Source organism: Homarus americanus, unplaced genomic scaffold, assembly GCF_018991925.1.
Source record: "Homarus americanus isolate GMGI-L3 unplaced genomic scaffold, GMGI_Hamer_2.0 scaffold54315, whole genome shotgun sequence".
NCBI lineage: Eukaryota > Metazoa > Arthropoda > Malacostraca > Decapoda > Nephropidae > Homarus > Homarus americanus.
The window spans coordinates 142252-157098 of NW_024737508.1; the positions used below are offsets into that span (position 1 = coordinate 142252).

Genomic DNA, 14847 nt, shown 5'->3' on the forward strand with positions numbered 1-14847 from the left:
ATGTTCACGAGTCAGGTAGGTGTTTGTTTCACTTAACCATATCCAGCGTCAACACGTAATGCCCCTCTTGAATGTCCTGTCATGGTTAGGGCTACGTTCCAAAGTTTGCCTCACTTACTGAAGCTGGTTCGTCTCTGCCACAGTATCAATAAAATCGTAATTTACAATATCATCGAAGCCATGCATTTACAACAGCTTTATCTCCAAGTTATATGGGCTGTTTTTATATTGTTTATCCTTTGAAATAATATGTTGTGTTAAAATGCAACAGTTATATGTAAACATACCCATTGTTAATTGGTACTCGAACGTCTCATTTGTTGGGTGGTGAGGTTGTTCAGGAAGACCGTTAGATTCAATTCTCCCTCCGGGCAGAGTAGAGTAGAAGTTAGGGCTTGTCACTGTACCATGCTTGTATACCAGTATACCCTTAATTTTTTTTTTTCGTCATTCGTTTCTCCGCACATTTCTTTCTTGCTCACGATACAGTACTTCAGTGTGTCCAGGATGAAACATCTGCCTGTAAGCCTGTACTGAATGTCCAAATCATCAATGTGTTCTATACCATAAGTAAATGCGATGCTGCACTGGACTGGCCTGTGGCATTACAACTTTCATATAAGGCTCTGTAGTTAAACAGTTTTTTGCTTTGAACCAATTTTTAAAAGACGTCACGGGAACACAAATAAAACCCATTATATTACTTAATGGTATAGATAATTTTTGGTACCAATATACAAAAAAGTACAAACACCATTCTCTTGTGAAGGAATCCATTGAAATTTTTCAATTTACATATAATGATACAGAAAATTATTATATATTAGTAATGTACAAGTTCCATATCATATTCATGGCTTTATCTAAATAAGTTAACTACAGTACCTGTACATAAAAAATACACTGTAAAATTTACCCATAAATTAGCAAGAAAAATTATCTTACACTCAAACACAAAAGGTCCTCCTGAAATGCAAAAACCTACTAGACACAGGAAAAATCTCAACCACTCTCAAATTCTTTAATATTCATGGTTTGGGGATCAATATCTTACTTAAGAATGCGACACGAAGTTTCATATCAAGATTTATCTTTTAATTGTGAAATAAAAAATATTACAAAAATGATGGACTACATATCTTATTAATAACATCGTTTTTACCACATTTTATTCAAAAAGAATATATGAAATATTTGATACGAAACTTTATAATGGAGTCACAAGAAACGTATCACCAAAACATGAATATTAAGGTTAATTAAAGCTATAATCCTGTTTTTACATTTCAGGATGACCGGATACAAACATAACCGACATACTCTGTACATTCATTTCATATTGCAATTAGTTTTTCTATAATTCTGTCAATATTTTCAAAACTGTTTATGTTATTTTATGAGGACTGGTACAATGGACCCGAGTACTAATAAGCTTCAGCTCTAATTGGCCCCAGCCTCATCTAACAATAGGATTGAGGCCTATAAGTACTTTATCCTGTTAAAATTGGGGCTTAATAGGAGTGAAGCCTATTAGTATTGGGACGCATTTGAACTTCAGCCATTTGTTTCTTTGTACCTGGAGAACTTTGGCATAAATATATTTGGTGAACTTAAGATACAAGTTACGACAGAGAGGAGCCCAATATGGTGCCAACATAACACACAAGACTACCGTAAATAGAAGCCAGATACGTTTTCATATCCACCACCATCTTTTGGGGTAATTATTAACGAATCAGCCTCTCTGCCTGCTTGACCTTTATGCAGAACGTGATGTGTGAAAATGTTTTATGGTCTCCTTCCACAAATATGGAATGTATGTATTTTCTTATATGTCAAATTAAGTAAAAGTGATAACTAATGAAGTAGTTACACAGTGAATAACAACAAAAACATTAATAATAAAATTAATAATACTATCTAGCCATAAAATTTGGGACATTACTAGACTTTAAATAGCCTGGAACAAGACTTTTAAGAACAAGGGGGAAGTTCCTACAGAGGTCATCATCAGCCTCCTCTTTCCCTTACAACCACACCTCTAGTTGTATTTATGTTATTTAGGAAGGCAGGTGATAAAAACAATACTATTATTCTATCACTGTTGTTACTACTTTAATAACTATCTCTGCCAACCATTATTTTAATACTGAACTGTATTTGTCATGCCTTTTTTGTAGTTTTTCCCGTGATTTGGACTAGAATGTTTGTTCTCAACCAGAAAATAAAAATTCGTCAGGGGGAACAAGGAAGTGACGTGACTTATGCCTCAAGCGATTCAAAAACATCGAGCCATTTCAAGCTTTAATTGGAACGAACTACTGTTGCTGGTACAATCGCTGAATGGTTCACTCCTACTAAATCACGCATAATCCATAGTTTTATTCTAATCATTGAAACGTGTGCAAGCACGTGAGGCCGTGACCTTCCAGCCGCTTCTAAAGTAACTTCAGAGTAGTTTTTCCCCGTTCCCCCAATGTACTTGCATTCTATACATTAGCTAAAACAAACGTTTCAGTCACAGTCTCTAAGAAAACAAACTATTATTAAAGGTGCAAAAATTAACTTTATAATACTGTATTGGTGTTAGTAGTGCAGTAATAGTAGTGATAAAAAATACAGTAGAAATAATATTATATATAATAAAACACAGGTAACTCTGAACTCTGAACTATAAGGAACTTTGGCATAGTAAGGAATATACAGTATTTAGGATGAAGAGTTCCGAACCACTGATATCACCTATACCCTCCTCCCGCTATCCCTGGCAACCCAATATATCAAGATTCTCAAATTTATTAAGTTATTTTTTCCTCTGTAAAGGAAGAATGAAGAACACGCCGAGTTACTGTTCACCGTTGTACCTCGAGGCAATATCCGATTCCAATTCTATCCTCAGCTTTGTGTCATGGCTGAAATGGGCTCATTAGATGCGTTCTTACATCACCATTTACGGGACAAAGGCTGTGTACGAGGCTTGAGAATTAGGACCATGTCTCAGAATTTGTCCATAAATAATTTAGATCGCTAGATTCAGATTTTTTCAAGTTCGTACGTTTAAGTTTGAGAATACATCTACCAGATTCACTAAGTTACAGCACAAGATGATGTCCAAAATGGTGTTAATACTGCAATCAGGCTTATGGATTTATTTGGGTTCTTTCATCCATGGCTAGCAGAAATAATCTGACGCATGAGTTACTGAAATTATACAACATGCCTTTTTAGCCCTGAAAATGTGGGATACATACTCCAGCTTACAGTGTTCCCAGAAACGCACAGCAGGCAGGAACCCAGCTTTGTCCTAAGGGGAAACTGCTGCCGCCGTTTTGGGATGATTAAAATGATAACTAACGTTGGCAGTAAAGAGGCAGTGTTCAATAAACTGTCGCGTGGTCGACTCCAGGTTTCCTAAATAGAAGAATTCATTCGTGGACAATGAATGGCCAGCATAAATGGACGTCAACATTGTGTTCTCTTATATTAGGTTGCAGGATTAAAAAAAAAGATAACATCCTGCCGTTAGCTGGGGCACCAACCTCGTCAGATGAGGCATCGTATACTATAGTCACGTACACACACTATTGGGATTCATTAAGATTAGAGTTTATTGAGATCCATTATGACAGGGGTCCAAATAGGACTATAGGCTCCAATCCTAACAGCTACGTTAAGATGGCCCCCCTAATAGGACTCGGTTCCAATTTTAATGGTTAGGTCAGAATGGATCCTGTTAAGCATGGGGTGTATTTGACCAATTACATAATGCACTGATGTTCTGCTCGTCAACTGAACTCCACTACCAAGTCTGTAGTCTTACCATTTCATCTGTACAGTATTCTGTGCATTGTGTGTATTCCTTATAGTCCTTTAGGTACGTTCAGTGTAATAGTACTGCTATAGTAATAGGCCCTGCGTTTGTTGATGACGAGTAAACATTTGACATCTCCTCTGCCAAATTCTTAAAAATATCTAAAATCACGTCATATAAATATTTTGGACACTTTTAGGTGTAGTTATTAAGACTTCTGGTAAAAATCTTAGAGCCATAATATAAGATGCGATGGTCAATGTTCTATATCATATACCTAAGGATTTTATAGTCAGTTTAATATAGTGATCAATATATATATATATATATATATATATATATATATATATATATATATATATATATATATATATATATATATATATTTATATATATATATATATATATATATAAAAAAAAAAAAAAAAAAAGGTTTCCTATTAAGTATAGTCTATTGAATGTACGTGTTTTGGCGCCACGTACAGGGTGACGGCTGTTGTTACTACAGCTTTGTTTGCGTCGCAACAAAAAAAACTGAATTATGTGAATCAATGACGAAACAAAGTTATATGTTATCTATGTATTCATTATTTGCTCGTAAAAAAAGTTTCAAGTATTTATGTCCCAGATTCGATGCTAATGTTTAAACCGATCCCGTCAGCACTTAAATCTTTTTACGGGTGAATTAATATTAAAACATATAAATAAAAATTTATTTTGTCAACAAAAAATAGGACACTAATAATTTCTCTAACAGATGATACATAAATTCATTGATCTTGTAATTTTCATAAACGGTGTATAATTTCGCTCCCACGCATTAATTAAGCAGCATCAGTCACGCTGTCAAAAAAGACTAGCATAAAATGGCACCATTTGTGTAGTGACTAATCTCTTGGCATGGAGTATGTGACTCGACTGAGTTAACTGGCGCTATTACAATGACGGGGCCAATTATAGTCTGTGAAGTGATACGGAGCTAATTACGCTGTAGACCTGTGACTGGCGTTAAGTAATTGGCGCCAATTTACACAGTCTGTGAGGTGATGGGCTCAGGGTTGCGGGGGTTGACGCTCTCCATGGAGGCGTCACGGCCGAGGATATCCACGACCCTGGTGGGGGAGGCTGGCGACCACCCTTGAGCGCACACAACACCTCTCCCGCACAGTCACTCGCGCTCTGTAGATCAACCACACCACGCCCTGTATGTGAGGAAAATAATGTTAGTGATCCAAGCCCTCTACTAAAAAACAAAACAATCGCAAACTAATATCTTTGTTTTAATATTATGGTCTTCAGTCATAAAAGTTATTAACACCAGACCATAATTTAAATGCAAGAGGAATGCCATTCTTATTTTTCCATGACGAAAAAACAAAAACATATTTTTTTTAGTTAAACAATAGTCGGAATGTTATCCTACGACGAGTCTGTTATAGTGCCAGATGTACGACTCGCTGCCTCACTTGTAAACAAAACATACCTGCATCAACGGACTGAAGGCGGCGCAGCAGAAGACGAAAGGGAGAGTGACACCCAAATTATCCCAGTCCACTATAGGGTAGATGGCACTCTCTCCGTCAGGTGTTTTTCCTCCCGCCGCCCAGTAGATGAGCGTGAAGAGGAGGTAGATGACCAGGAAACAGAAAGGAAGTGCAGGATCCGGAGGGGAGAGGCCACCACCCACAGGTCGATCATTACGTACACAGAGTTGATGATGTGAACCTGCTGTGATGGGGATGCTGTGAATTGAGGCTGTGATAAAGATGGGGTATGCTGTAGGGGAGGAGAGGTAGGTTGAGGCTGTGATGGGGTATGCTGTAGGGGAGGAGAGGCAGGTTGAGTGCTGTGATGGGGATGTGCTGTAGGGGAGGAGAGGTAGGTTGAGTGCTGTGATGGGGCATGCTGTAGGGGAGGAGAGGTAGGTTGAGTGCTGTGATGGGGTATGCTGTAGGGGGAGGAGAGGTAGGTTGAGTGCTGTGATGGGGTATGCTGTAGGGGAGGAGAGGTAGGTTGAGTGCTGTGATGGGGTATGCTGTAGGGGAGGAGAGGTAGGTTGAGTGCTGTGATGGGGTGTAGGGGAGGAGAGGTAGGTGAGTGCTGTGATGGGGCATGCTGTAGGGGGAGAGGTAGGTTGAGTGCTGTGATGGGGTATGCTAGAGGAGAGGTAGATTGAGTGCTGTGATGGGGATGCTGTAGGGGAGAGAGGTAGGTTGAGTGCTGTGATGGGGTATGCTGTAGGGGGAGGAGAGGTAGGTTGAGTGCTGTGATGGGGCATGCTGTAGGGGAGGAGAGGTAGGTGAGTGCTGTGATGGGGTATGCTGTAGGAGGAGAGGTAGGTTGAGTGCTGTGATGGGTATGCTGTAGGGGAGGAGAGGTAGGTTGAGTGCTGTGATGGGGTATGCTGTAGGGGAGGAGAGGAGGTTGAGTGCTGTGATGGGGTAGTGCTGTAGGGGGAGGAGAGGTAGGTTGAGTGCTGTGATGGGGTATGCTGTAGGGGGAGAGAGGTAGGTTGAGTGCTGTGATGGGGCATGCAGGGGAGGAGAGGTAGGTTGAGTGCTGTGATGGGGTATGCTAGGGGGAGGAGAGGTAGGTTGAGTGCTGTGATGGGGTATGCTGTAGGGGGAGGAGAGGTAGGTTGAGTGCTGTGATGGGGTGAGAGAAACTGAGAGAGAGAGAGTGAAGGGGTCAAAGATAAGGGAATGAATAGTAAAGGGGGGACAAAAAAGGGGGGGTACTGGATGGGGAGAGAGAGAGAGAGACTCACCTGGGTTGTATATGGCACTCCAATAAGCTGCAGATGAGAAGGGCAGGAGGGAAAACAATATTCTGCAGCACCCACAACACCTGCCGAAACAACACCTGTTATACACACACGTCATCACAACACCTGATTTACACCTGTCATAACACCAGTTGTACACCTGTCAATACATTTTACACCGGTGAATACAACTTACACACCTGTCAATTAAACACCTGTTACTATACCTGCCATGTCACATGTCACTTACAACCTTGAAAATATATTACACGATACACCTACAGTCGTTCCTTCTGTTCTGTAAAATTCTCCTTCCCCTCTCCTCCCCATTTCCCCATCCTTCTTTCTTCCCCCATTCTTCACCCTCCTCTTCTTCCCTATCCTTGTCCCATTCCCCACCCTTCTCTCCTCCCTTTCATTCTTATCTCATTCACCATTCTTCTATCCTTCCCCTTCCCATATGAAGCAGAGAGGGTGAGGAGACAGGAAAGAGGCATGGAAGAGAGAAGAGACGAAACATCAGAGAGGAGAGGAGAAGAGAGGAGGAGAGGAGAGGAAAAGTGAAGATAAATGAAGAAGGTAAATCAAAGAAAAGGAGGAGGCAATGAAAGTGACAGGGAGGAAGATGGAGGAATGAGAGAGGCAGGGAAGAGGAGGAAAGGAGGTAGGGAGATGAGAAGGGGATAGGGGAGGGAAGGAGATAGGGGAGGGAAGGAGATAGGGGAGGAGAGGAGATAGGGGGATGAGAAGGAGATAGGGAGGGAAGGAGATAGGGGGAGGAAGGGAGATAGAGGGAAGGAGATAGGGGGAAGGGAGAAGGGGGGGAGGGAAGGAGATAGGGGAGGAAGGAGATAGGGGAGGGAAGGAGATAGGGGAGGGAAGGAGATAGAGGAAGGAGATAGGGGGAAGGAGATAAGGAGATGGGGGAGGAAGGAGATAGGGGAGGAAGGAGACAGGGGAGAGGGAAGGAGAAGGAGGGAAGGAGATGGGGAGGGAAGGAGAGAGGGAGGGAAGGAGGAGGAAGGAGGGGAGGAAGGAGATAGGGGAGGGAAGGAGATAGGGGAGGAAGGAGATAGGGGGAGGAAGGAGATAGGGGAGGAAGGAGATAGGGGAGGAAGGAGATAGGGGAGGGAAGAGATAGGGGAGGGAAGGAGATAGGGGAAGGAGATAGGGGAGGGAAGGAGATAGGGGAGGGAAGGAGATAGGGGAGGAAGGAGATAGGGGAGGGAAGGAGATAGGGGAAGGAGATAGGGGAGGGAAGGAGATAGGGGGAGGGAAGGGAGGAGGGGGGGAGAGAAGGAGATAGGGGAAGGAGATAGGGGAGGGAAGGAGGTAGGGGATGAGAGGGGGAGGAAGGAGATAGGGGAGGGAAGAGATAGAGGGAGGGGAAGGAGATAGGGGAGGGAAGAGATGGGGAGGGGAAGGAGATAGGGGAGGGAAGGAGGTAGGGGAGAGAAGGAGATAGGGGGAAGGAGATAGGGAGGGAAGGAGGTAGGGGGATGAGAAGGAGATTGGGGGAGGGAAGGAGATAGGGGAGGAAGGAGATGGGGGGAGGGGGGAAAGATGGGGGAGGGAAGGAAGAGATAGGGGAGGAAGGGAGATAGAGGGAAAGAGGTGGGGGAGAAGGATAGGGGGGAAGGAGATAGGGGAGGGAAGGAGGTAGGGGGGAGAGAAGGAGATAGGGAGGAAGGAAGATAGGGGAGGAAGGAGATAGAGGGAGGAAGGAGATAGAGGAAGGAGATTGGGGGAGGAAGGAGATTGGGGAGGGAAGGAGATAGGGGAAGGAGAATGGGGAGGGAAGGAGAGGGGAAGGAAGCAGAGGAGGAGAAGGGAGATAGGGGAGAGAAGGAGATAGGGGAAGGAGATAGGGGGGAAGGAGATAGGGGAAGGAGATAGGGGGAGGAAGGAGATAGGGGAGGAAGGAGATAGGGAGGGAAGGAGATAGGGGAGGGAAGGAGATAGGGGGAGGAAGAGGAGATAGGGGGGATGAGAAGGAGATAGGGGAGGGAAGGAGATAGGGAGGGAAGGAGATAGGGAGGGAAGGGATAGGGGAGGGAAGAGAGGGGGATGAGAAGGAGAGAAGGGGAGGGAAGGAGATAGGGGGAGGGAAGGAGATAGGGGAGGGAAGGAGATAGGGGGGATGAGAAGGAGATAGGGGAGGAAGGAGATAGGGGGGAGGGAAGGGAGATAGGGGAGGGAAGATAGGGGAGGAAGGAGATAGGGGAGGAAAGAGATAGGGAGGAAGGAGATAGGGGAGGGAAGGAGATAGGGGAGGGAAGGAGATAGGGAGGAAGGAGATAGGGGAGGGAAGGAGATAGGGAGGGAAGGAGATAGGGGGAAGGAGATAGGGGGGGAAAGGGAGGGGGAGGGAAGGAGATGGGAGGGAAGGAGATAGGGGGAAGAGATAGGGGAGGAGAGGAGATAGGGGGAGAGAAGGAGATAGGGAAGGAAGGAGATAGGGGAAAGAGAGGAGGGAAGAGATAGGGGGGATGAGAAGGAGATAGGGGGAGGAAAGGAGATAGGGGGAGGGAAGGAGATAGAGGGAAGGAGATAGGGGAGGGAAGGAGAGAGAGGAGGAGAGGAGAGGGGGAGGAAGGGAGATAGGGGAGGAAGGAGATAGGGGGGATGAGAAGGAGATAGGGGAGGAGAGGAGATAGAGGGAAGGAGATAGAGGGAAGGAGATAGGGAGGGAAGGGAGAGGGGGGAGGGAAGGAGATAGGGGAGGGAAGGGGAGATAGGGGAGGGAAGGAGATAGGGGAGGGAAGGAGATAGGGGGATGAGGAGATAGGGGAGGGAAGGAGATAGGGGAGGAAAGGAGATAGGAGGGGGAAGGGAGGAAGGAGATAGGGGAGGGAATAGGAGGGAAGGAGAGAAGAGAGAGGGAAGGGAGATAGGGGATGACAAGAGATAGGGAGGAAGGAGATAGGGGAGGAAGGAGATAGGGAGGGAAGAGATAGGGAGGAAGGAGATAGAGGAAGGAGATAGGGGGATGGAGAAGGAGATAGGGGAGGAAAGGAGATAGGGGAGGAAGAGATAGGGGGAGGGAAGGAGATAGAGGGAAGGAGATAGGGGATGAGAAGGGAGGATAGGGGGAGGAAAGGAGATAGGGAGGGAAGGAGATAGGGGATGAGAAGAGATAGGGAGAGAGAGATAGGGGGGAGAGAAGGAGATAGGGGAGGGAAGGGAGATAGGGAGGAAGGAGATAGGGGAGGAAGGAGATAGGGGGGAGAAGGAGACAGGGGAGGGAAGGAGATAGGGGGAGAGGGGAGATAGGGGAGGAAAAGGGTAGGGAGGGAAGGAGATAGAGGGAAGGAGATAGGGAGGGAAGGGAGATAGGGGAGGGAAGGAGATAGGGGAGGAGAGGGAGATAGGGGAGGGAAGGAGATAGGGGAGGGAAGGAGATAGGGAGGGAAGGAGATAGGGGAGGAAGGGAGATAGGGGGGAGGAAAGGAGATAGGGGGGAGGGAAGGAGATAGGGGAGGAAGGAGATAGGGGAGGGAAGGAGATAGGGGGGAGGAAAGGGAGATAGGGGAGGGAAGGAGATAGGGGGGAAGGAAGATAGGGGAGGGGAAGGAGATAGGGGAGGAAAGGAGATAGGGGGGAGGGAAGGAGATAGGGGAGGGAAGGAGATAGGGGAGGAAGGAGAGGGAGAAAGGAGATAGGGGAGGAAGGAGATAGGGAGGGAAGGGAGATAGGGAGGAAGGAGATAGGGAGGGAAGGAGATAGGGGAGGGAAGGAGATAGGGGAGGAAGGGAGATAGGGGGAGGGAAGGAGATAGGGGAGGAAAGGAGATAGGGGAAGGAGATAGGGGAGGGAAGGAGATAGGGAAAGAAGTAGTTAAGAGGGAGGGAAGTAGGTAAGAGGGAGGAGGAAGGACAGGAGGGAAAGGGGAAGAGAGGGGAAACTGTGGACACCAAGGAAGTAATTATTGGACACGGCTGAGACACCTGTGGCGCCTCTCACACTTGTTGCCTCCGTCAAGGTGTTGTCAAGGTAATTTACTCACTGTGGTAAAAGTTGTCATAAACGGTGTACTGTCTCCACTGTCATTTATTTACATCTACTGTCTAGGAATTTATGTTTATGAACCCCTTAGAACATTAATTTGGGACAGGTAATTTTGTTTATGAATTTTAAGTGATGTATTTCAGCTCGCGAGTGTATTGCCAAGGTGGTTGTTTTATCAAGATATTGTCAGGTAATATTATTCAATTATCGGACATCTCTCAAGGTACAGTAGGTAACAAGAACACTGTGAATAGATGTAAATATTAGTTTCTTGAAGGCTAATGAATTTAACATAAAAGGTCAACTTCGACTACGGACCTGTGTATAATAGTTTACTTTATCAATACAATATTTACTTGTCTCCCTCTCTGTCTGTCTCTCTTTCCTGTTAATTACTATGTATACCCACAAGTCTAATCTTTTATCTTTACTACATCAGTTCGTGTTAACTTCATCATCGTCACATTCTTCTCCCCCCATTCCACCTCCTTTCATCAGCTTCCCTTTATACCAGACACCTTTACTGTGCTTCTCTCATGATCTCTAGTCTGACCATTCCGACACACTTATGGCTTCACACCTGTCTCCCGTTGGCTTAAAGGGAGCGCAGGTATACAAGCGTTCTCACATCTCCAGGTAGGAGGTAGGGAAGGAAGGAAATTTCAACACACGAGAATCCTTTAAAATAATCCTGGACTTGAACAGCTGCACAGTCCTACACCACCACCACAACTACTACCTCCACGAGGGATCAAAACATGTGTGGTGGTCATTCACACCCTCACCATTGCTATAATCACCTGTGTGAAGTGTGTGTGTGTGCGTGTGTGTGAGAGTACCGGACAGGTAATGTGGTCGTACCCCTCCACCTGGACAAGCAGTTAGGTATTACACATATTATTTTAGTTTTCCTTCAATAATTCTATGATTAAAACATTTTCTATAATTGTGTGAAAATTTGTCTTAATGTTTGATGTGTTGTGTTGCTGTGTTACCTTTAACTGTGGTTGTATTACCTTTAACTGTGTTGCTGTGTTACCTTATTGCAGTTACTTTATTGTTGTGTTACCTTGTAGCTGTGTTAGCTTGAACTGTGTTGCTGTGTTACCTTGAGCTGTGTTGTGGTGGTCTTGGGCAGCTGCACCGTCCGCCTGTACCGCAACCAGCTGCTCGTCATTATACACGCATGTACCACGTTCATGATCTGTCGGCGACAGGTACAGGTAAAGTGGTTACAGGTACCGGTTAAGTGGTTATAGGTACCGGTAAACTGGTTACAGGTACCGGTAAACAAGTTAAAAAATCAAGTACAGGTTACAGGTTGAAAATATAGGTAAGAGGCACGATGATCAGCATAAATTTAAAGAGTAATCGTATACCTTAAGAGTCTCAGAAGAACAACAATGAATCTGATCACATATGAAGCTTGGAAACTTTTCGAGGTTTTCATTTATCAATATATATATGCTCTCTCTCTCTCTACACCTCAGGGATCCCTACAACACCTCACCTTTAGTCAGCTGCCTTATTATGTTACTTTATCATTATTTTCGTCACTACTTGAGGTTGAAGGTGTAGCTTAATTAAAAAAAAGAGAGAGATGGAGGGAGAGAGAGAGAAAAAAAATATTTCCCATTGAGATTATAAAGTTTGACCATTACCGAGCTTGAGTAAATGGGGAGGGGGCACACACACACACACACACGCACACGCGCACACACACACACACACAGGACCTTGAATACAAAGGTCGATTTACAACGTGAGGCACACAATCTACCCACCGCTATGCTGAGGTAGGCCCAGTTGGTGAGGTAGATGAAGTGGTAGGCTTTCCGTTGGATGGTGGCGTCGAGGTTACCTTCAAAGGCTAGGTTCGCCGCCCACCAGGAGACGTGGTATAGCGCCCATACCCACCTGTACACCACATACCACACCTTCACCTCGCTCACAGGCTGACTCTGCCACTACGGGAAGATGGTAGTAAGATGATGATGATTATTATTATTATTATTATTATTATTATTATTATTATTATTATTATTATTACACATCATTTCTCCTACTCTTCTTCATTCTTTACTATATTCCAATTTTCTCCTGCATTCAAAATCTCTCCCCTCCCACCTGCATTCCTCCCCCCCTCACCCATTCCCTTACGCTCCCCGTATCTCCGTCACCCCTTCCCTCTCCTACCCTTTCCTTTACTCTTCTCTTCCCTTCCTCTCCCTCGCCCATTCCATTACTCTGCCCTTCCCTCCCGCACCTCTTCCATTACTCTGCCATTTCCTCCCTCACCCTTTCCCTTACTCTGCCCTTCCCTCCCGCACCTCTTCCATTATTCTGCCCTTCTCTCCCTCACCTTCTTCACCTCTCCCCTTCCCTTACTTACCTCGGAGGCAAGGAAGAGCTGAGGTTCTGGATGGTCAAGCTTGAAGTTGCTCAGCTTAAACTCCCGACGGAGGGTGGCCCAGCTACGTGTCCAGCACCCCATGGCCTCACCCCGGCCACCTCGCCCTCACACCCTGGCCACAGAGAGAAGGAGGAGTTAGTAAATAAGGCCACAGATGTTTCACCAGCAACAGATGGTTCAGGGAGAGAAGATGTATCACTTCTCAGAGCTGCAGGTGGTTATCAGCTGGTTAATGTGGATAAGTTACATAACTCACAGGTGGTTAAAGAGGGATCTGGTGTTTACCCTGAAGTGACCTGGAACCTGATGACCCAAAACAAGGATCTGAAACCTATCACGGTGACCTGGGACCTGGTAATGACCCGTAGCCAAACAAAGGCGCCTCCATACCCCCTCTTCACCACCTGCCACATTTTAGGGCCGATTTATCCGTCATTGGCAAAGTTTCGACAGCGATTACGTGAGTGAATCTCCACCCAGCTGTTGAATAAATCACCATCGGTCCCATGCCTCCCACCTCCCCTCCTACAAATTTCCCTCCACAAACTCCTCCCACACACACACCACTCCGCACTCTCTCCCACACACCCTTCCCACCCCCTCCTTCAGGCTCTCCCATTCTTCCCTCATCCCCGACCACCCACCTCCTTACATCAGCCTGCCCCTCTCCCGCCCTCTTTTTCCCCACACCACCTCCCTCTCCCTCCCTCCTTCTTCCTTCCTTCCCCACACCACTTTCCCTCTCCTCCTCTCTCCTTCCTTTCCCCACATAACCTCCCTACCTACCAGCTTCCCCACACCATCCCTCTCTCTCTCCCTCCTACCAGCTTCCCCACACCACCACCTCATCTCCCTCCCCTTCCCTCACCACCTCACCCCCCTCTTTCCCCCCACCTCACCGCCTCATGTCCCTCCTTCCTTTCCCTTCACCATCTCCTCTCCCTTTTTCCCTACCTTCCTTCCTTCCCCTACACCCCGCCCCCTCCTCCCCAAGCCCCTTCATCTCAACGGTCTCGAGTTGGGGGATTAAAGTTGAGTCTTATGATGCCATATGTCGTGAAGAAATCCTCAACTTGGTGCCTTAGTCAACCAAGCGGGAAGAGCGGCGCCCGGGGTCTCCCTGCACCCTCGTCGACATATAAGCGAACCAGGTCCATTAACATCCAGATTCGAATCCGGATATGATACGCGAACGCAAACAAGGATCTGATACTGTGGACGATGTCATTTTTGACGAGGGGAAGGATATATATATATATATATATATATATATATATATATATATATATATATATATATATATATATATATATATATATATATATATATATATATATATATATATATATGCTGATGACCACAAGGAAAAAATAAAAAAAAATAAGATTTGTAACCAGGTGAGAGGGTTGGGTCAGTTTTCCCTCTGACCTGAATACCGACCGCTGCGGTGCTTTTGTAAAGACTAGTAGGGTCATTACCTATACTTGACCTCTGTGGACTTGTTGTCACCCTCCTCTGTATATATAAGAACATAAGAATGGAGGAAACTGCAGCGGGCCTATTGGCCCATACTGGGCAGTCCCGTTTACACCCAACCCCTATTGCTCATATAAGCATCCAACCTGTGTTTGAAGCTATTCAGCGTATTCGAGTTAATGATGACATTTGGTAACTTGTTCCATTCATCCACTACTCTGTTTCCAAACCAGTGTTTACCCATTTCACGCCGAAATCTAACTTTGTCTAATTTAAAACCATTGTTACGAGTTTGCTCCTGGTTGGATAGTTTGAGTACCTCTCCTCACGTGTTAGTTACAAGACTAGCGAGGTCATCCTAAAACTGTATCTTGC

General features: G+C 45.4%; 1 protein-coding gene across 1 annotated transcript; it reads right to left on the reverse strand.

Moving 5' to 3' along the window:
* Nucleotides 1-5967: 5967 nt before the first annotated feature.
* LOC121873463 (protein rolling stone-like) lies at nt 5968-13262 on the reverse strand. Its single transcript, XM_042377048.1, has 5 exons — nt 12976-13262; nt 12368-12550; nt 11692-11787; nt 6579-6658; nt 5968-6004 (listed from the first exon to the last, which is right to left on the reverse strand). The coding sequence occupies exons 1-5, from the start codon at nt 13075-13077 to the stop codon at nt 5968-5970; spliced, it is 498 nt and encodes a 165-aa protein (XP_042232982.1). The 5' UTR covers nt 13078-13262.
* Nucleotides 13263-14847: the final 1585 nt, after the last annotated feature.